A 20,461-nucleotide genomic window follows, 5' to 3' on the forward strand; every position below is an offset into this window, starting at 1 on the left:
TGACAGGGAAAGTCATATATCTAGTCAAAGTTCAAAAAATAGATCACTGATAAGTGAGAAAATATAATGACATAAAAATGAAGCCTTCCAATAGCTGGAGCAATGAGGGCCAGGTAAAGGAACATAGATGGTCATCTACATTTGGGCAGCCAATTGATGGCCAGAGAAATTGAAGGACAGAAAGGAGATATGTCAAAACCCTAGCTTAGAGAGTACTAGAAAGGAAAAGAGCAGTTAGAGCTTTAACTATCACTTTGATCGAAACCCTCAAAATTACAATTACAAGTTTACAACAATGTTGACGGGTGATCTACGAGAATTTCAACTAGTTTAAACTCACCAAAACATTCAGTAGGAACTAATATTTTTTGTGGCAGTGGGACATGCCAAATTGTTAATACCTTTTTTCAGCACTACAAATGCATTGTCTACAACACGCCCCAAAATTAGTGCATAAACATATCTCAACACAACTAGCATAACTCCACATGATGGAGCATGGTTTTGCATGACTTTGCTTGTGCCGACAGACAGCAAACAATTAGGCAATCCTTGTCCTCCATATTTAAATATATAATAGACTAAAATCTAAATGACTGATATAGATGGTCATCGTGTATGCAAAACAATTTTAGTTGGCCTATACGTACACATGGAGTGAAAAATAAATAATTGTTTAGGTTATATTTGAAAATGTATTGAAGAAAATGAAGGTCTATTTATCAAGCAAAGGAAAAAAAAACTCTACTCTTTCTAATTAACAAATGAAAGCAATGATCATAACAATAGATAAATAAAATCCATTCTTAAAAATCCCATGCTTTGCTTAAAAATATTGTAGCAGTCAAGCAACTTGTGTATCATCTTATTCTATAACCACACATCAAATGTTGGTTATTGGTACCAAAATCTTAAACGCCATTGCCATCAAATATTATAATTATCAAAATCAAATTTGCAACTAGAAAGAGTACCTAGAAGATAATAGTCCACATTTGATGTGCTGACCAAAATGACTTGGTATATCCAACAACAAATGGAATGAGATCAGGACATGGTTTAAAATTTAGATTTGGTAATAGTATTGGATACCAAATCAATATAAAATCAATAAGATTTGTACAAAAACAAAAAATATATAAAAGAGTTTTAGGTAAGATATCATGTATTGTTACTTGGATAATGGTTCCTTTAAAGATAATGGTTATTTGGATTAGCCTTATTATTCTTTTTTACAGCTTCTGGAAGAAAATCTTAAAAGCTAGTATATAAATCGAGAACTAATGCCAGACTAAAATTTCTATGAAAATATGACCCACAAACCAAACATTATCCAAGTACCTGACGGTCAATCCAAATTGTTAAATCAAGAACAAACAATATTAAGATATAAAATTAAATAATGATTTCTCACGAGGATTTTAATTTCGAATAATATCGCCCGTAGTGGGTGGTACATAGACCGCCCGCTACTATGCACTATCAGCCTGGTTGCAACGAGGGAAGAAGAAGCGTTGGGGGAGAAGAGGGAGAATCAGGAGAACCTCGACGCTTTCCGATCCGGTGCCGCCCTCCCTCCACGATCCAGATCTAGAAGGTACCGAAGTGGCGACGGCTCGACTTCTTCTTCACCGCGTTCTTCGCCAACGGCCGGAAACGCTTGCGGCTTTCGCCACGTTCTTCGCCGAAGGCCAGAGACGCCTGTAGCCTTCGCCGCGTTCTTCGCCTAAGTCCAGAGGCGTCTGTGACTTTTGACGCCTTCACCGAATGCCGCAGATAATCTTCTCCTCGTCTGACGTGACGAGGAGAAGAAAAGGAGACGACATCGCCGAGGCAGCATACGCCTCCTTTTTTTAATATATAATTATACATATATATATATACGTATCGAGTGGTACACCCTAGCGTATCGCTTGGTATGCTTGTATCATACCATACCGAGCAAAGCTTGAAACACTGGTACAATACGAAATTACGAACCTTGATTTCTCATGTATCTACTTGAAAATATCATTGTTAAAAGTTAAAACTACCTTACAACTACTAAAAGATTATGCTTGATATAATATTAGCACAAAAAGATGTTGTATGACCACCAAGATGTTGCATTATTGCATACCCTCCTACAGTCTTCGTTGTTTTCAGCATTTGAAATAGGCTTCTCTTCTTGTTGCTGGTGCTCCATAATTCAGAATGTAATGGGTCAATAATTTCCAAATTTTGGACACTGTTTACATTGGTGCATGAATCAGACAGACTTAAACACTTTATCATTTCAGATAAAATTTTAAGAGACAATACACAAAGCAAAATTGGTTCATGCTCCTAGCTCTACATCTATCATAAATATAGCAAAGCATCACTGAGAAAAGATACCTAGTAGCATCGATGTTCATGTGGTCAAATGAACCATTGAAGGTAACCTGAGAAGTATGCTGTCAGAAATAATTATCAATTCTAGCACATAAATAAAAAAATAAGTGCCATTTACCCGAGATGTTTGACAAGTCCAACAAATAAATTTCATGCAAAGGGTGCAGAAGACTGAAATTGTAACATAAATAAAAAAGGAATAGCGAAGACTAAGAAACACGAGATGGAAAGGAAGGCATGAGAGAGAGCGAGAGCGAGAGCGAGAGCGAGAGAGAGAGAGAGAGAGAGAGAGAGAGAGAGAGATCTTTAGTCAGTCAAACAGAAACCAAGAACTTTGATAAAAATAATAGCAGATGACATACTAATTTTTTAGGTAAAAACAGTAGAGGTGAAGCTTATTTTATTTTAAGTATGAAACAAGTACCAAAAAAGAAACAAAAGGAAAGAACAAAAACAGAAGCAAAAAGGTGTGAAGGAGAAAGGCATGCATAAGGGAATGAAAGGTTTCAACAAAACTAGTAGGATACAAGTTCTTGAAGGCCTTGAGAACATCGAAGGACAAAGGGTCCTTCAAGGCCTCTAAAGTGTTTATTGTTCATCTTTCCATGTAGACTGACAAAGGACAAGAAAGCCACCTCTAAGTCCTCCATTTGGAGAGAAAAATAGATTTTGTTTTGGTGCAGGCAAAGAGGGATCAAGAGTCTAACTCCACCTCAGGAACTATGTCTTCAAGTGCCTCCAACCATCCAAGTGAGGTCATTACGCTTTAGCAAGGATTGGATTTTGGACAGAGTTGCCCGATTGGCCACCTAAGCAAGGATCACCGACACCAATACTAATCACAAAGACTTCACCATCTTTAAATTAGGCAAGTGTAGCTTATCCAACGTTTTGATGTTTAGTTTCAATTTGTCATGTGTACTTAGCTTACGAAGTCTTTCATGCTACCACTACTGAAGTGACCGAGCATTGTTGCCGGTCTAATTGCAAGATGTACGATTTTGGTAACATTTATATTAAAATTAATTTTTGTGTTGACCATGGAAAATTGGAAACTTTTGCTCTTTATATATGCAAATCAGTATTATGATTGTAATATTCCCTGTGTCCATTTTCCAATTTACTTTAGCCGATTATATAGTAAAAAGTAGAGCCAAATGTAAATATTAAGTACAAAAAGATGGATCCTTATTTTCATTGAATGGCAATAATATTTAAACATGTGACAACACATATAAAAGGAATGCAATAATGTGACAACAAACAAAAAGGTCATCACAGCATCTAGTAACTTCCTATCATAAAAGGTAACTATCATGTGAAGTTGGATGCAAGGGTATACCAATAATGAGCGGTTTATAACAATTACACCTTTCTCTGCTTCAATCCTGTAATATCAAAATTAGGGAATTTTTATGAATGGCAACAAAATCTATATGCCATTCATGGTACCAAATGAGCAAAGAACCTAGTTAATTTCATTGGGTAAGTCAGTTAATGCTCTAAAAAAAAACTCAAAAGTCCAACTAACTAGGTTTCATAATTTATTATGTAACAATAGAATCTAATACAAGTATGACTTTTGACATTAAAAGATATAATTTAACAATGCCATTAAATGTTTAACAGAAAAAAAGAATACAAGAAAAAAAACCTCTGCTTCAAGCCAATCTGATGTCTCTAAAAATTATTGAAAGTAGTAAAACCATAAGTTCAGAAATAAGTATCCATTAGTTATGGTGTTGAAACTGTGTTAAGACAAACAAGATATCTTTAACTCGGTTGCCCACATGAATCCTTGACTGTCATTTAGCTTTTATTCAGACACCATTATCTTTGATCAATTCAACCACCATCATTTTACTACTATTTTCCGTAGCAACACCCAACAGAGTTTTAGTAAATCAGATACTTATGTGTAAAACCTCATATTAGGGTCATTTGGATTATAAAAAAAAAATCAAATTATACTTTTTAAAGAAAAATCCCAATCATGTGCAAGGTCAAATTATGAAGAGCTTGATAGGGAAAAAAAAAGGCCGGCTTCATTATGCACCTCTAACCTAAAGAGAGTAAACAGGACTCCAAACTTCAAAGGTAGCATTTAGCCACATGAATAACAAGATAGCAATATCATAAATTTTGGAACCATTAAATAAGTGACACTGACATACCACTTGATTGTGGCAGCAGCAGCAGCCAGGCATAGATAGTATTGCTTATGGAAAGTACCCAAACCAAGGACAGATAGCTCCTTAGCTGCCAAACTTTTAACAAGCACAGCCCCCTTTGAGAAAAGCAGCAAATGATACTTTGAGAGAAGCATGTAAGAAGTATTAAATAACTAAACCAAAGAAAAATAACAAAGTGTAGATGACCTTAGTATCATCGAAGCAACCACGAGGTAGTGTGACCTGCACATTTGAAGGTCATTAAGCATATGACAAATACTTGGAGATGAAGTTGAAAAGTAATTATGACCTTTTTGTTGGATGCATAATATTTATCTACCAGCTCTGAGACTCCCACCATATGATCTGCAGACAGTTTGGTCGGTGGTACAATTATAACCATCGGATCATAGAAATGCAGCAATGTCTTTGTGTTCTGGTATGAACGACTAGTTTCAATGTATTGAGAAAGATGTAATGAGGCTGATCTCAAGTCAAAAGCTGCAACACCAACCTACATAGATGGTAAGTTCTAACATATTATGACATAGGAAATCAACAATAAGGATTACTATGTGCTCGAAATCTAGCTTGGAAGAAATTTGTCCATACAAATGAATGTCCTATTGTCTGCCATTGAAGAAAAACCCAATGGAAAAGTTAAAACTGATGACATAATTTAAAAGAACTGATAAATACTTTTGTGCAAGCCATGAAGATTGGCATTTCATGATCAACCTGATTATCAAAATGGTAATGTAATGCACAAAATATGAAGAATTGAAGGAACTATGCAGCCTCCGACCAGGCATGTTTATAATAGGATCTTGAGATTCAGTTCATGACTTCATATAAGAAGAAACTAAACTTTAAAGGTAGTCATCATTTTTAGATTTATAGGATATCATTTCAAACAATAAAAAAAGGATATACCCGATGCACGAGGCTCCCACCAATGCGGGGCTGGGGAGGGTCAATGTATATAGGCTTGCCTTTATGTTGAATTTTATTTTCTTTTGTGAAAAATTATGATTTTGAATTTTATGTCAGATTGTCTGAAATTGTCTAAAAATACCATTTCAGACAATTTGACGTAAAATTCAAAACCATAATTTTTTCATAAGAGAAAATAAAATTCAATAGAAAGCTCGATATCATTTTTATCAAATCCAATAGTACACCAATTAGTATGAATATGTTCCACCTGACAAGCCAAACACATGCTTTTCAAAATAATTATTCTAAATATACAACTATAATTAACATTATTTATGCAAATATTTATAAAAAAGAAATATTACAAAATTAAGCTATATTTTTGTTACAAAATTAGCCTTATTTTGTATGTCACTTATCTCAAATAGAGTAACTTTTTTATTCAAATGTGATGCCAATACCTTCTAGATGGACACAACACAAACTTAGAGAATAAACTATTTTGGGTATTCAAGCCATGATTTAAAAACAAATTGCCATTAAGCAGCTTCACCAATTATAATATGTTGTCCAAGAAAACTCTGAAGATGCTTATAATTTTACAAATAAGTTTCATAGTGTAACAAATTTTCATGTTAGACAAAGCATGATGATGATGATGGAAAAGTAGATCAAACCAAGAATGCAAATGACCTAACTAAAATTTCATCATCCAGGACACATAATGGATAATTTGATAATTACATCCCATTTTCAATAGCTGATAATAGAAATATTGTGATTATAATCATATAAAAAAATAAAAGTGGAAACCAATAATCCAGTCAGTTTTGCAACTTCTTATATTTCATATTAGTGCAAGGAATAACAACATTAATTCCAGAAAATCAGACAAAGGAAATAAGAGAAACCTAACATTCTTCACTCGTTATCAATCCCAATATGATATAACAGAAGTTGATCAAAAAATAATCACCACAATCTAAAAGAGTGCCGACCAAAATTTCAAAACCGTAAAGTATTACAGCCAATATTTCATCAGCCCTAGAAAATCAAAGAACAGATCACCTATCACGGCTATCTTTCTCTGTTCTGCAGTATACCATAAAAAAAGAATAAACCTAGAGAACAAATAAATCACCTAGATGTTCAGATACAATTCGTTTGAACTCCTAAATGCACACTTAAAAACCACAAGAAGGCTGCAAAAGAACAATGGCGAGAAGTAAAATGAGGATACAAAAACAAAACCTGTCTCTTTGCTTGTTTCTTGATTCAGAATGAGGTCATTAAACTAAAAATAAAAACAACCTAGAATCAATCAATGTACCGAATCATTGATGGGACATCAATTAGAACTAGATGCCCACCTTGTTCATTCTCCACATGGACATGAAAAAACACAAAGCCATGATATAAAATAAAATCTAACCTATCAAGCCAGCATTCAAAGAAGAGATTCTCAACTGAATAGTTTTCTTTTTATCCACTTCACATTTTTCCAAAATAAAGAGTCAAAGGCACAGTAAATTACCACATTCAAATTATAATTATCTTTTCTCCATGTACATAAAAGAACCTAGAAAAACATGACCACGAATTAAAGCCTGAAATGAAGACAACAAAAAACAGGATTCTTATGTTCAAGTAATTCAATGCAAGCTTCAGAAACAGAGAAAGTTCTGGAGCTATTAGTAGATAGATCGGACCCAAAAAAGACTCCCGACAAGCTAGTTCATGCATAGACTATTTTGATTGTGCTGGTTGTTTGAGGGGAGAAATGTATGGGGATTAAGCACACTAACTTCCCAAATCCAATTGGATGTTCGGGGAAAGGCAGCTCATGATTTTCTGAATCCATGTTGGGTTGTCTTCGAGGGAGTAAAACAACCAAGTCCCTTTTTTTTACTGCTATTCTCACTCATTTAACACATATCCAATATTTCCTGAGCCAATTTTCAATGTTGGGTTGAAATTGGATGTTCAGGGAAAGGCAGCTCATGATTTTCTGAATCCATGTTGGGTTGTCTTCGAGGGAGTAAAACAACCAAGTCCCTTTTTTTTACTGCTATTCTCACTCATTTAACACATATCCAATATTTCCTGAGCCAATTTTCAATGTTTCCGCTATATTACAATCCTTGTCCATAGCAGGAGTGCAGGACAATGGAAATTGTTGGGTTGTGTTCAAGGGAGCAAAACGACTGAATCCTTTTTTTCGACTGCTATTCTCACTCATTTGCAACATATCCAATATTTCCTGAGCCAATTTCCAATGCTCTGCTATATTATAATCTTTGTATATAGCAGGACAATGGAAATTGGTGGGTATCCTTCGGAGCATTTCAAATTTTCCCTTGAGAGAAGCATTTCTCCCGGGGAAATGGGTTGATTTTTTTTCTCTGTGTATTGGTTATCATTTTATATGTTTATATAATGGATCCTGGAACTCCTTACACTCTGAGCTATCACTCTCTTTTTTTTTTTTTTCTGTATTACTAATACGAACCTGTGCTTCAAAGCTCCTTCACTGTTCACTCACTTCGTTCATGTCTGAAAACAGGCGTCTGGACCTTGGAAACACAAAGGCATGGCGAGTTGGACATATGAAATCTATGGTTGCTTCAAGCTCTATTTCTAATATCTTAGTGAAGTGTTTGCTTTCCGCCTCTTCCTAGCCAATCACACTAAAGATCGACGCCTGTCTGATCAGAACTGTATCACAGAGCTTGGGATTAGGGGAGTAGCTAAGGCTGAGCGGTAATATTCCCCAAGAGATCAAAGAACGGACGCCCGGCTTACATTTACTTTCTGTCCACTTTACAGTGTTCCGAGAAAAATAAGAACCCTAGAAACGATTGAAGGCACAATACCTGGAGAAACGTAAGCTAGGAATAAGATTTGACTCTTGCGTTGAAATACTCTAATACAAGCTTTGAACCAGTGAAAGATTGGATTAGAAGATCAGAAAGATCAGGCAGAAAGATCTGAACACGAAGCAGAGAAAGAATGATTTAATTCGTCCGTTCACCCGTTTTCTGTACGTCCCAAGGAAGGAGCCCTAGTGAGATATTACCAAGAAATAAAGAACGGAAAACACGATTAGATTTTTATCTTCAAATGCGCCAATGCAAGCTGCGGAAACGGAGAAAGATCGGATCCTAAAGAACGGATGGTGAACTTATATTGTCGTCTGCTTCATGGAGTCGCAAAAAAAAAAACCCTAGAAACAAGTTGCAGACACAAAAAGCTGAAACGAACTTAAACCAATAACAGGATTCAATCCTTCCGTTCAAACACTCAATGGAAGCTTCAGATCAGAGCAAGATCGGAATAGAACATTAGCAGGATCAGGTAAACGACGGTAAATGATCTGAATGGGAGGAGAGAGAATCAATAGAACGATTTGATTCTATCGTACCGATGGAAGCGAACAATAGAAAGACGAGTGATGAATCGGAGTTACCTCCTTCGCTCGGTTTCCTATCAACCCTACGGCAAAGCTTGATCGTTCCCCTCCCTCCTCTTCCATTCTCCCGACCGTTAGGCATCCGAAGCTCAGATATTTATAGCGGCATCGACATCCAGAAGGTTCCACTAAAGACCGTTACACACCGGCTCTGGAGCCGGACTGAAGCGGCAAGAGTTCGATATTCAAACACCGGTCCATTGGTTCGGTTCGGACTGGTCTGACCCAAACCCATATCGGGGCTCTTACCAGAGAGCTCTAATAACGAATCAGTTTCGCCGCAGAAAAGGCCTCCGGTTCAAATTCTAAATTGGCCGTAAAAAAGAAAAATAATTAAAATGGGTAGGCCTTACCTAGTATCCGATTTTTGAATGAGATCTTAATTCTAAATACGCTTTCATTAGATATCTTATCATTTTTTTTTAATCTGGTTCCTTAGTTATCGTGAACTCCGATTAGATTCAAATATAATATTTTTTTATTTATTGAGAGAATTTAATTACTCTCAAGAGACTCTACTTCTAAAAAAAAATTATCTTTGAAAGATGCAAAGATAAAATAATTATCGTATGTAATAGGCTAACTAACTCTAATTTAAATTAATGAGAGTCGAACCAAGTAACGAGAGTTGCAGGAAGAGAAAAAAAAAAAAAGATGATAATTGATGGGTTGATGGTGGATGGACTAAAGCGAGCGAGTGATGGTGGATCGACATACAAATAAGATGACTCAAGGCTTCTATATCGGGGGTTTAAATAATTTTTTTTTAATTTAATCAAATCAAATCTTCTAAAAGTGGTAATCCATGTTTTGGTTAACACTCTAATTGTTAATAAAATCAGACTAATCCAATCAAAAAATGTAAATGGACTAACAAATCTATATACCCTTAGCAAAACTTGATTGATTTGCACTTATCAAAGTTTATTTTATGTGTTTTTAGAATCTACATGTTTTTTCTAATTTTGAATTATTTTGAAATATAATATTATTAGAATTAATTGATCGTTATATATTTATGTGTTATGGCGATATAACTGACACGTTGACACCACGTGGTCAATGTGTCAAACCCACATGATCGATCTGTCAAACCCACGTGACCAACACACCAAGGCCAAATAATCGATACATCATAATAAGAAGATGGCAATAATGCAATTGACTCCTCGTTACTGTATGACCAACATCTCGGCACTATGTAGCTAAAAGCTAGACACTACGTGGCCAACATGACGATGCCATGTGGTCAACACTTTGGCACTATGAGGTTGATATGTCAGATCCACGTAACCGATACCATAGTGTTGAGCAACTGACGCATCAAAGGCAGCAGCTCAGCACTACCTTAATGTCATGTGGCCGAAACCCAACCCTCATTTGGATGCTACACCAACATCAAACAACCCTCATACAATGGGCACGCCAACACCCCATGACTCTACCCTTTCTAGCCAACTAGTCACCCCCACCATGTAATCTACACCACATGTCAGAACATTACATTATCTCACACTCAACATAGGCTAACGATAATTATGCTCGATACTGACACTCCACGTTCCCACAAGCAGCATATTATTCTGAGGTAACAACGTTGGGAACCAACTATAAAAAGGGGTTATGCACATACATCCTAACACACTAAGAATCAGAACATATATCTAACGGATCTGACTTGTTTATTGACTTAAGCATCGAAAAGATATTATCGAGAGTACCTCAAACAGTTTTGCAAGATTTGAACTGGACTAAAGAAGTTTGACTTAATATCGACATGAGAAGAAGACTATGTTGGATTTAAATTAGCTTCAACCTTAGACATTTAAAAACTAATTTAACAATATATTTAGATATATAAATTTTATATTCTAAAAATAAGGATAAATTTTAAAAAAAATTTAAAGTTTTTATTTTTTTTTCTCGTAAAGTGCGCTCTTTTCTTTTATTCTCTACAAGTGTCCATTGTTTTCTAAAAAAAAAAAGATGTTGCCGCCACCCCTCGTCCTCATCCACTATTGGTGTGACACTACCAAAAGCCCTCATCCATCCTACTATCATATCGTCGACATCGACAAAAGGAAAGAAGGCGACCATAATAGGGCTTTCCGTCCCTCCTCCCCTACATGGTCTATTATGTTTCTCCTTTCGTGTATGATTCATTATGTCAAGTGTTGCTTGTGCCTTCTTCCCAAGTTGCACTACTCCCTCAATCGAGCAATGACAAGGTGTAGAAATAGCGAGCGAAAGTGGACGATGGTATTCTCCTTTGGTACGAGAATCTTGAAATCCAAGAGGTGGAGAGGGTTAAGGATGCTTTTTTTGAAGATGACACGATGAGAGGCATTTAATGCTGTGGTGAAGACAGAAACAATAGCAATGATGTAAACTATGATAGAGATTAAGAGCAAGGGCAATGCACAAGGGTGAGAGCACAACAGCATAGGCAAACATTAGCATTGACAATGATAAATAAGGGTGAGGTTGCACTTAAGGGTGAGGGTCGATGGGGCGAACGAGAGCATGCTCGAGGGCAAGGGACATAAGCCAAGAATAATCTCATCTTTTAGAAAATAAGGGGCATTATACTAGAAAAAAAAACTTGAGATTTTTTTAGAATTTATCAAAAAATTAATTTAATGAGATTTTGAATCCTCTAAGTGTATTTAGTATGCTAGTACTAATGACATATTCTAATCAAATATATTTAACTTATTTTTATAATCTAGACACATCATACATCCATTTAAATGATAATTAAATCTAGTTCATTAAGAGGAAGAACAATTTCTCTTAAAAAGATTCTCTATTTACTTTTTTTTTTCAAATCATGCCCCTACGATTTCTTTATTTAGTTCTCATATTTTCTTTAATACCCTAAATGTCTCTCGTCATCACTCAACACCCATCACTTTTATCACACCATGATCACACATGATATCTCATTTTCTTCTCTCTTCTCTTCATGCTTGCCCACATGGAGACGGTTACAATAAAACCTCGTGGAGGGAAAGGAGGATGATAGGGCAAAAGCAATCGAGCAAAAGCATTCGTGTGACCTTATGATAAAAAATAGGATATAAAATAAAAAAACTGAAATGAAGATATCATATGATAAAAGCCCCAAAAAGGAACTTATTGATACAAATCAACCAAGAGAAAATAAATTATTAATAGCTTAAATTAAGATATTATTATTTATAATTCCTTTTTGTTATTTGTAACCCAAAGAACTTTTAATATTTCTAATATACCCCTTTGTGAATAGACATATGTGTCCTTAATTTATCACTTAATTCTATTGAAGTATTCTTGCTCATGCAACCCCTTTTTCTTTCTCTTTCTCGTCCCCTCCTTTTTTTTTTTCGTTCTTCTTCTTTTTCTCATCTTAATCGTTAGAGGTGATATGAAATGTCAGAAAAAAATAAATGATAAAATAAGGCAATGTGAAGATCAAAGAGGAGGTGAGAAATAGTTTTTTATGTTTGTTACAATGATTTAATATTTTTAGAGTTATATATTCCATTCCACCGAGAAGATGTAATCTTTTTTATCAGTTATATTAACCCAAAATATGTAACTTTTACAAATTACCATCTTTTGGGCATTTGACTATCATCTTTTGGGCATTTGTAAAAAACTTAAAATTATGGTATCTTTTAGGTCAATTCAAAAAAGCCTAAAATATTATCATCCTCTGATGGTTCATAATATGACATTTTGTATGTTGTTACATAATGTTTGGATCGATATTTCAAGTATTGTAGGTCTTAACATCTGGAACTATAATATTTATTATTTTCTCCCACTTTTTCTTTTAGGTGTCAATAGGAAATAACGATATAAATGCTCAATCTATGATAGAGGATTTCACCTTGTCATTTACACCATGCTAGGTATATATGATAGTTATATACTTAATATTATTCATGTTGTAATAAATGCTAAACTTATTGATTTAACATTTTAGATCTTCACAAATAAGGTAGCATTAATTGGATGTGTTGCGGAAGTTGGAAGTATGCTTGAATTTGTCAATGTTATAAAGAGATCAAAACATGATTTTGCTGTGAACGGAGCAAACAATATTAAAGAGCGACAACGACAAATGTGTGGATCTAGAAAAATGTGATTATCCATTTTCACTTTTTGGTGTTAAAATCAAAGAATGATGAATGGATGGTTCGAGTGGCCTGTGGATTGCATAATCATCCTCTTATAAAATAACTCACGGGCATCCATTTGCTGAGAAATTATCAAATGAAGAGAAAAAAAATTATTTTTGACATGACAAAAAAATATGGTTTCGATATGACAAATATTGTTGACATTGAAGCAAAAAGATACTAATAATATGAACACCATGAGAACGATACATAATGCTTTGCATAAGTATAGGATGTTGGAGAAAGTTGCAAGAACACAAATACAACTAACTGATGAAAAAGTTTATTGAAAACATATATATTATTTAACATAGAAGTAATGATAAGACAACATTCTTAAAGACTTATTTTGGACGCATCCTACTGAAGTTGATTTGTTGCATCCGTTTCAATAGATATCGGATGCTAATAGAAAGAATAGAAGATAAGAATAATTATTAAAAAAAATTTATTGAAGTAGTTTTAGCTTGAATACATTAATATGTTCCCTCTCCTATTTATAAAGAAGAAAAAAAGCTTAAATGTATTAACATGTTTCCTCTTCTATTTATACATATTAGGAAGAAGGATTTTCCTCAATAGAATGAAGGATTTTTCTCAACTTCCTCGTATAGTTGAAAAAATCTTATATCTTCTATCAGATCATCTTTCAAAATAATGAGTATTACATCTACAACTTAACATTTTCTGTTGCATTTGTGTATATGGAAGCTGAGCGAGTTGATAACTATACTATGACAATGGAGAAGCTATGCAGCTTAATGTCATCTGACGTATTGCTAGAGAGTAAGGCTATCTATATACTTTTTATGTTGTAGGTTATATTAGCGCCCGAAGCCCCGATACCCCTTATTGCTTAGTTGGTATAGGTACAGATATGATGTTGTAATATATAGTCCGACAATGAGTTGACATTGATGTTGTTATTGCTCTTAGGTTGTTTGGATGCTTTGCTAGTTTAGATGGATACCGCTGCTACGATTGTATACTTTTGTGTATGTTTAACTATGGAAACTGATGCCACGATTTCGATACTTATGTGCATGCATGGATACTATTGCTAGGATAATTTATTTCCCTTGTATATTTAACTATAGATAGTACTATTATGATTAGATGTTTTTGTGTATGGATATTACTGTCAATAATAGATACATATCCCTATAAGATACATAGATATTACATTAAACATAATATTATAACTAACACAAATATACGAGAACTAACATCTACATATCTATATAAAATAAGACCCACCTATCCAGATAACTAACATCCATATATCCATACAAAATAAGATCTATATCTAAATAACTAATGTTCACATATTCGTATAAAAGAACATCCACATATTCAGATAACTAATATTCACGTATTTAGATATCCAAGTCATTCATGAAAGAATATATACATGAAGTGCCTCAAGTGGATCATCTGCATGAAGTGGATATGTAGCATATGTCGTTGTCTCATATTAGCTAATTAATACATCATGAATATGTGTAAAAGCATATTTTCATCATTGTATATCTGAAAATAAAATGTTTAGGATATGATTAATAATTTCAACGACTCTTGATATGTGCTATAAAACACTATTATTAGAATATCTGAATTCATAATTTTAAAATAAATATATTATTAAAAATAAGTAAAATAAATCTTACTATATCAACTATACGAGTCGCCCTTTAGGTAGTTTGACCTCCTCTAGGTAGATTGGATATGAGATACGTTGATCCCAATTCATTTAATTAGGTGATGCATCATGACGATTTTTAACTTGAGCGCCACAAGATGTGTTGCATAATACATGGTTTTGCCGATGTTCCCACAATGAATAAATATACTCATACTTTACATTATATTTAATATATTTAATACCCCTCTCAGCATGCATAGGTGAATAAGGAGGTTGTGATACTCTATGCACATATCTTAATTATCATAAGATAATATCTGGATAGTATGATTCAAATATAGTACCATAATTCAAGCATCCAGAGAAAAATATGATAGGTGCCATTTGATGATACAAATTGCTAAAGGCTTAAAAGATAAAGTATTAAAAACAATTCGTGGTGTTTGAGGCACTCAAAAATATATATTCCCGATAGTGATGAAAGAGCACAAAAGATATATTTTCTGGATGGTCTTGATAACGTATGGAACATGTGTACTACATAAGAGATCTGGATGATGTATATTTTGGATAATATTTTTTTCTTGAAAATAGTCTTCCCGATAGAATTTGATCAACGGGGCTTGCGAGTCTATGGATATTATTACTTTTGTGTTAGGTTGTCTGAGAGGATGTTAATTGACGTAAGAGGAGATCAATGGTGATAACTTTTATAACCAGCGAGTTGATTGTAAATATACAAGTTGAGAGTACGTGAGATAAAGACGACAATCAAGGAATATGGGTTGAAGGTAATGATCGATGAAGAGTATAAGATGAGTAAAAGTGAGTATTGGGGAGCATTGGTGGTGGCACGATACATACGTGATGATCGAGGTTGTGGCGAAAGAAAAATAAATTAAAATTAAAATTAATGAGATTATAATTAGTAAAATATTATTTTTATTATTTTTTTAAGAGATAGGGGTTATCTCCTAAAATTATTTAGGCGTATATTTAAAGGACCGGATAAATAGCCGTCCACGATGTCATTAGCCCATATCGAGCCCATCGGCGACCGCTATAACAAATCATATTGCTAGGGTTTTGCTGGCTGCTTGCCTCATCTCGTCGGCGCATTGCACTTCGTTCTCTCGCCTGCAGAGGCTTCCCTTCCTGCGTGAAGAAGCCATGGTAAGCACTGTCATCTCTCACCTTTGTCGCCAGTCTCTCTCCGTTTCCTGTTTCGATCTCCATTCTTTATTCCTCTGATTCCTCTGTTCATCTCTCCCAGATCATTCCGAAGAAGAACCGCCATGAGATCTGCAAGTACCTCTTCCAAGGTACGTCGCTCTCTTCTATCGACTACATCGGTGCATCTTCTGGTCTAGGGTTTTCAGTCGTAACATTGCCTTGGCATAGTTCAAGTATTGCATCTTTATCTGCATTTGTTGTGATCTTTTGGTGTCTGATGATAGAGGGGGTACTGTACGCAAAGAAGGATTATAACCTTGCGAAGCACCCGGAGATTGATGTGCCGAACCTCCAGGTGATCAAGCTGATGCAGAGCTTCAAGTCGAGGGAGTATGTGAGGGAGACCTTTGCTTGGCAGCACTACTACTGGTACCTCACTAATGATGGTATAGAGTACCTGAGAACTTTCCTTAACCTGCCCTCGGAGATCGTTCCTGCCACCCTGAAGAAGTCTGTGAGGCCGCCGACCCGCCCATTTGGCTCTGGTCCTCCTGGTGACCGTCCCAGGTACTACTATTTCTCATTCAATGTATCAGTGGTTTTACTTGTCTATCAGTGATTACATTGTGTTAATCATAATCATTCCGCAGGGGACCACCCCGGTTTGAAGGAGATAGGCCGAGGTTTGGAGATAGGGATGGTTATCGTGGAGGCCCTCGTGCTGGCCCTCCAGGTGATATTGGTGACAAGAGTGGAGCACCTCCTGAGTTCCAGCCATCTTTCCGGGTAAATATTTAATCTGTCTATTTTTTATGTGCATTTTGTATCAAATCTCTCTTTCCAATTTTGAAGAGGCCGAATGCGATGTATGATTTAGATAAGTGTTTATCCTTAATCAGATGTAGGATAGACATTATGTTTGGTACTGCAAGGTTTTAGGAAAACCTGTAAAGCGATAAGATGCTTTCTGTGAGACCATCTATAATAGAATCTATAAGTAAAAGAAATGTTGAAAGAAGATTCAGACTGCTATTAGTTTCACTAGTGTTGCTGCCTTCAGTAGTGTTCCGTGGCCAGAAAAAGTTCATAAATCTAGTTTTGGGACCTTAAGGATCGTTGTTGTAGATAGAAGAGGTACAGTTAAACTCCATTACATTATCATCTACCAATCTTTCAAATATTCGGACTTTACAGATTATTGTTATTATAGATAGAAGGGGTTTCAATATTAAATTATCAGTTGTCAAGTTAAATTGTCTCTACCTGTTTGTTCCTCTGCAGCCTATGTCATTGGAGACAATGATTAATCAATTATCTTATCTTATACCTATGTTCTTTTTACTGGTTTCTTCAGATTATGCCATCAGTAGGCTATCAATCTATATCTAGGGACTTCAGTACTTTTCTTCATTGGGTGATTTTATTGACAGGAAAATTTGTAGGGGAAACAATTTTGTGTAGTTGAAAGTGTGTCTAGAGGGATAAGAAGTAAATATGTTATCGAAATAATAGAAGGAGAGAAGATCCTATGGAGGGCTTAATTAGTTAGAAAATGTATCGGAGCTTGTACTCTTTAAAGAATGGGTCATAGTGAAAATGATATAATATTTCTAGAATTCATGATTATTGCTATGTTTTATGACTCCTGGCATATTTCTGATAGCAAGATTTCATATCATATAATGTGTTTTGGAATTATCTTCTTGGTTTTTTATTTGAATAATATATCTTCTAATTTATGTTTCATTCTAGTCAACTTGTAACATCATACCTTTTCTATTCATATGTTCTGTGTTGTCTTGACATCTTGTTGATTACATACCGCTTGGACATCATCCTTGGTGAGGTTTCAGACATTGGTTGTACCACATACTGATTGGTGTTTACCAGTCAGACTAAGAATCAGACTATATGGCTTAGTACAGCCGCACGTTTTTTTATTTTTTTCAGTGAAGGATAAGGGTGGTGTATGTCCGAATATCATCCAGTATACTGATACCATACCAGTCCAAGATGTCTAATCCAGAAACGGGCTAAGTTTTTAAATAATTTTGTAGAGATTGCTTATTGTTCTCTTATGCTTAATTTGGGTACCGATCATGCCAAAAGCAAAGGAGCCATGTGAGAAGATGTTTCTTACTCATGATAATCATCTGAGATACCATGTTGTCTGGGTTGATAACACTTCATCTCTGATGCCCTTTTGTCATTCTGCCTTGAAAACATATGTGATAATCACCATGTTCATCAGTTTCTTTTTCTCGTCCGGAGAGTTTCATTGTACTAAGGAATGTCAAACTTGTATTGTTTTTCTTAACTTTCTAATTGAACTGTTTGCTGTTTGACATGTAGCCAGCTAGGACTTCCATCCTTTGATGTTCTATGTTCTTTTGAGTAAATGGTTACTGGACGTTTCTTGAATTGTTCTAGATGGCTATTAGTTATATCAAGCATTGATACAACAAATCTAAAGATTGTTCTGCTTTTGTGTTTGACAGTGGCACCTGTCAATAACTTGAGGTTTTGGATTGATCAAATTAAATTTTATGGACTGAGGTTTTAAAAAATTGGATCAGGTATAGGATCAATTGTTCTTAAAATGATCTGGATCAGGTATGTTGTAATAGGTGAATTGAATCAGAGGATCGGAAATGCCTGGATGGTTGAATCTGATTGGCAGCAGGTCAAGTTTTCAGGAGACATATATGAGGAAAAAGTTTGTGGGCGATATCTTCAGTATGCTTTTTGGATTCTATAAACGAGGCTAGGGATTAGTCATATGTCTGTGATTACCGAGGATTGAAATGACAGGCGACGGTTTTTTCTCCTCTCTTCTGCACTTCCCTTCATCCACAGCAGGGGCAATAGTCGTCACATGATGATGACACAAGGAAAAGGAAAACAGCACAGTGGTGGCTAAGGTAGTAGCAATGGCAGTGGCAATGTGTCTATTGTGTGGCACAACAGCAGGGACAGGTGGATGGCCTATCACCCAAAAAGTCAGTGGGTGCCCGTCAAGGGAGAACACAGTTAAGGATATGGCTTACAGAAAAAAGCAGCAGCAAAATTGAGTATTTATGTAAAAATATTGATCTTCTTATTATCAATTTAATATTAATTGTTAATTATCTAAATCAAAATGCATCTTTTTGACAAAATTTTACAAATATATGAAAATGATTATTTATTGTTGTGTTCATACTAGGTCATGGCCTACTTAGCTAAGGTTGTCGTGTGTAAAGTATTTGTGTGATTATTTATTTTTGTGTTCATACTATGTTATGGCCTACTTATCTAGGATTAGCATGTTTGTAAAGTGTTTGTGTCTTGTTCTTTATGGAACCTAAAGATGCAGTAATGATCTATTGTTGAATGGCTACCTTTCTTGTAAATCCACATCTTTAGTTCAGATTAAGCACAAATGCTCCAGGAGGACGGAGCTATAGAAACCCTCCAAATTGCACACTTCATGGTATGTTGAAGTCTTCAGCTATCTCCATATAATCAGTTTGTGTCATCAGCTATCATGATTAGCTTGAACAAAACTCAATTCAATCAATCCAGGGGGAAACAAACATGACGTTTGTGTAGTACTTATTCGAGGGGACAGAATGTGAAAACTTTCATATTGCTTTAGTGATGTGGATGGTGATGTATCCATTGATTTTGTGTCGAGAGATATACTAATCACAAGTCCTTGCAGGGTGGCGGCAGCAGACCAGGATTCGGCCGTGGTGGTGGAGGCTATGGACAAGGGGCACCAACTGCATCTTTCGAGTAGTTCCATGGCGCCTGCCTTATCTTCTCTGTTTAAATGGAGATTTGCACCGTTAGTTTGTTCCTCTTATGATTCCAAGTGGTTTCAAGTTTTTGGACTAGTGACCTCTTTAAGACTGATTCTGTTCCTGTGTATGTTCTTTTGAGATGCCCAAAATTTTTACATTACCAATTATCATCGTTTGTCTGCCTTAGCTTTATTTGGGACGTGTATATCCTCTTGCTTGGTGTGTGCATTCGTATACATATTCGACGGTGACTGCTTTTAATTTGTCTGAATTATACAAAGGGCAAATCACCTGGTCCAAAGTCATGTTGAATATATCGGATACCATTTTCACTAGTGAACTACGAGGAAGTTTCATAGTCCGTCATCATCACATCAAAATTTTCTTTCATGTCAGCTATGGTTGAGCAAATTTCTCCTGAAGTTTCTGGTCATTTCTCTTTTGCCACTATAATCTCGCAATTCTGGTTTGATAGTAGAAAATCTTTCACAAATGCAATGCTACTCTTGATTTTGATCATTCTATCGGTTCGATTTTCTACCTTCCCATTCATCCCTTATTCTCTTAAATTAAGATGCAGCGTTTTTTGTTATGCTTAGTATCGCCTGGAATAAATTAAAATAAAATCTGACTGACAATTTTTTGTTCTTTTGTTCTATTGTCATATTGATGCACATCATTCTTTTTATTCAAATATGTAAAGGCCAGATTTGATCCAAAAACCATTGCAATAATTTGATATAATT

At 35.2% G+C, this 20,461-nt stretch overlaps 2 protein-coding genes across 3 annotated transcripts in view; one reads left to right on the forward strand and one right to left on the reverse strand.

The window, feature by feature from the left end:
- Positions 1-9,012, reverse strand: part of LOC103993549 (DNA mismatch repair protein MSH4) — a 35,627-nt gene extending 26,615 nt beyond the window's left edge. The window contains exons 1-7 of one of the 2 annotated variants that reach the window (XM_009413647.3): positions 8,947-9,012; positions 4,855-5,058; positions 4,752-4,787; positions 4,548-4,660; positions 3,716-3,761; positions 2,377-2,423; positions 2,120-2,227 (exon numbers count right to left, since the gene is read on the reverse strand). In XM_009413647.3, coding sequence (XP_009411922.2) covers positions 2,120-2,227; positions 2,377-2,423; positions 3,716-3,761; positions 4,548-4,660; positions 4,752-4,787; positions 4,855-5,058; positions 8,947-9,012 — 620 coding nt within the window. Of the gene's footprint in view, positions 1-2,119; positions 2,228-2,376; positions 2,424-3,715; positions 3,762-4,547; positions 4,661-4,751; positions 4,788-4,854; positions 5,144-8,946 lie in introns of those variants that run through there. The other variant, XM_018830932.2, reaches the window with a different exon arrangement.
- Positions 9,013-15,798: 6,786 nt separating this feature from the next.
- Positions 15,799-19,907, forward strand: LOC103993548 (small ribosomal subunit protein eS10z). Its single transcript, XM_009413646.3, has 5 exons — positions 15,799-15,930; positions 16,031-16,079; positions 16,215-16,497; positions 16,581-16,716; positions 19,634-19,907. Exons 1-5 carry the CDS (start codon positions 15,928-15,930, stop codon positions 19,709-19,711), a joined length of 549 nt encoding a protein of 182 aa, XP_009411921.2. The 5' UTR covers positions 15,799-15,927; the 3' UTR covers positions 19,712-19,907.
- Positions 19,908-20,461: the final 554 nt, after the last annotated feature.

The sequence above is a fragment of the Musa acuminata genome, chromosome BXJ1-8 (genome assembly GCF_036884655.1).
Source record: "Musa acuminata AAA Group cultivar baxijiao chromosome BXJ1-8, Cavendish_Baxijiao_AAA, whole genome shotgun sequence".
Classification (NCBI taxonomy): domain Eukaryota; kingdom Viridiplantae; phylum Streptophyta; class Magnoliopsida; order Zingiberales; family Musaceae; genus Musa; species Musa acuminata.

Coding starts and splice junctions, on each gene's coding strand:
- LOC103993548 (XM_009413646.3), top strand. Junction 16,498..16,580: donor CCTCCTGGTGACCGTCCCAG/GTACTACTATTT, acceptor ATCATTCCGCAG/GGGACCACCCCGGTTTGAAG. Junction 16,717..19,633: donor AGTTCCAGCCATCTTTCCGG/GTAAATATTTAA, acceptor AAGTCCTTGCAG/GGTGGCGGCAGCAGACCAGG.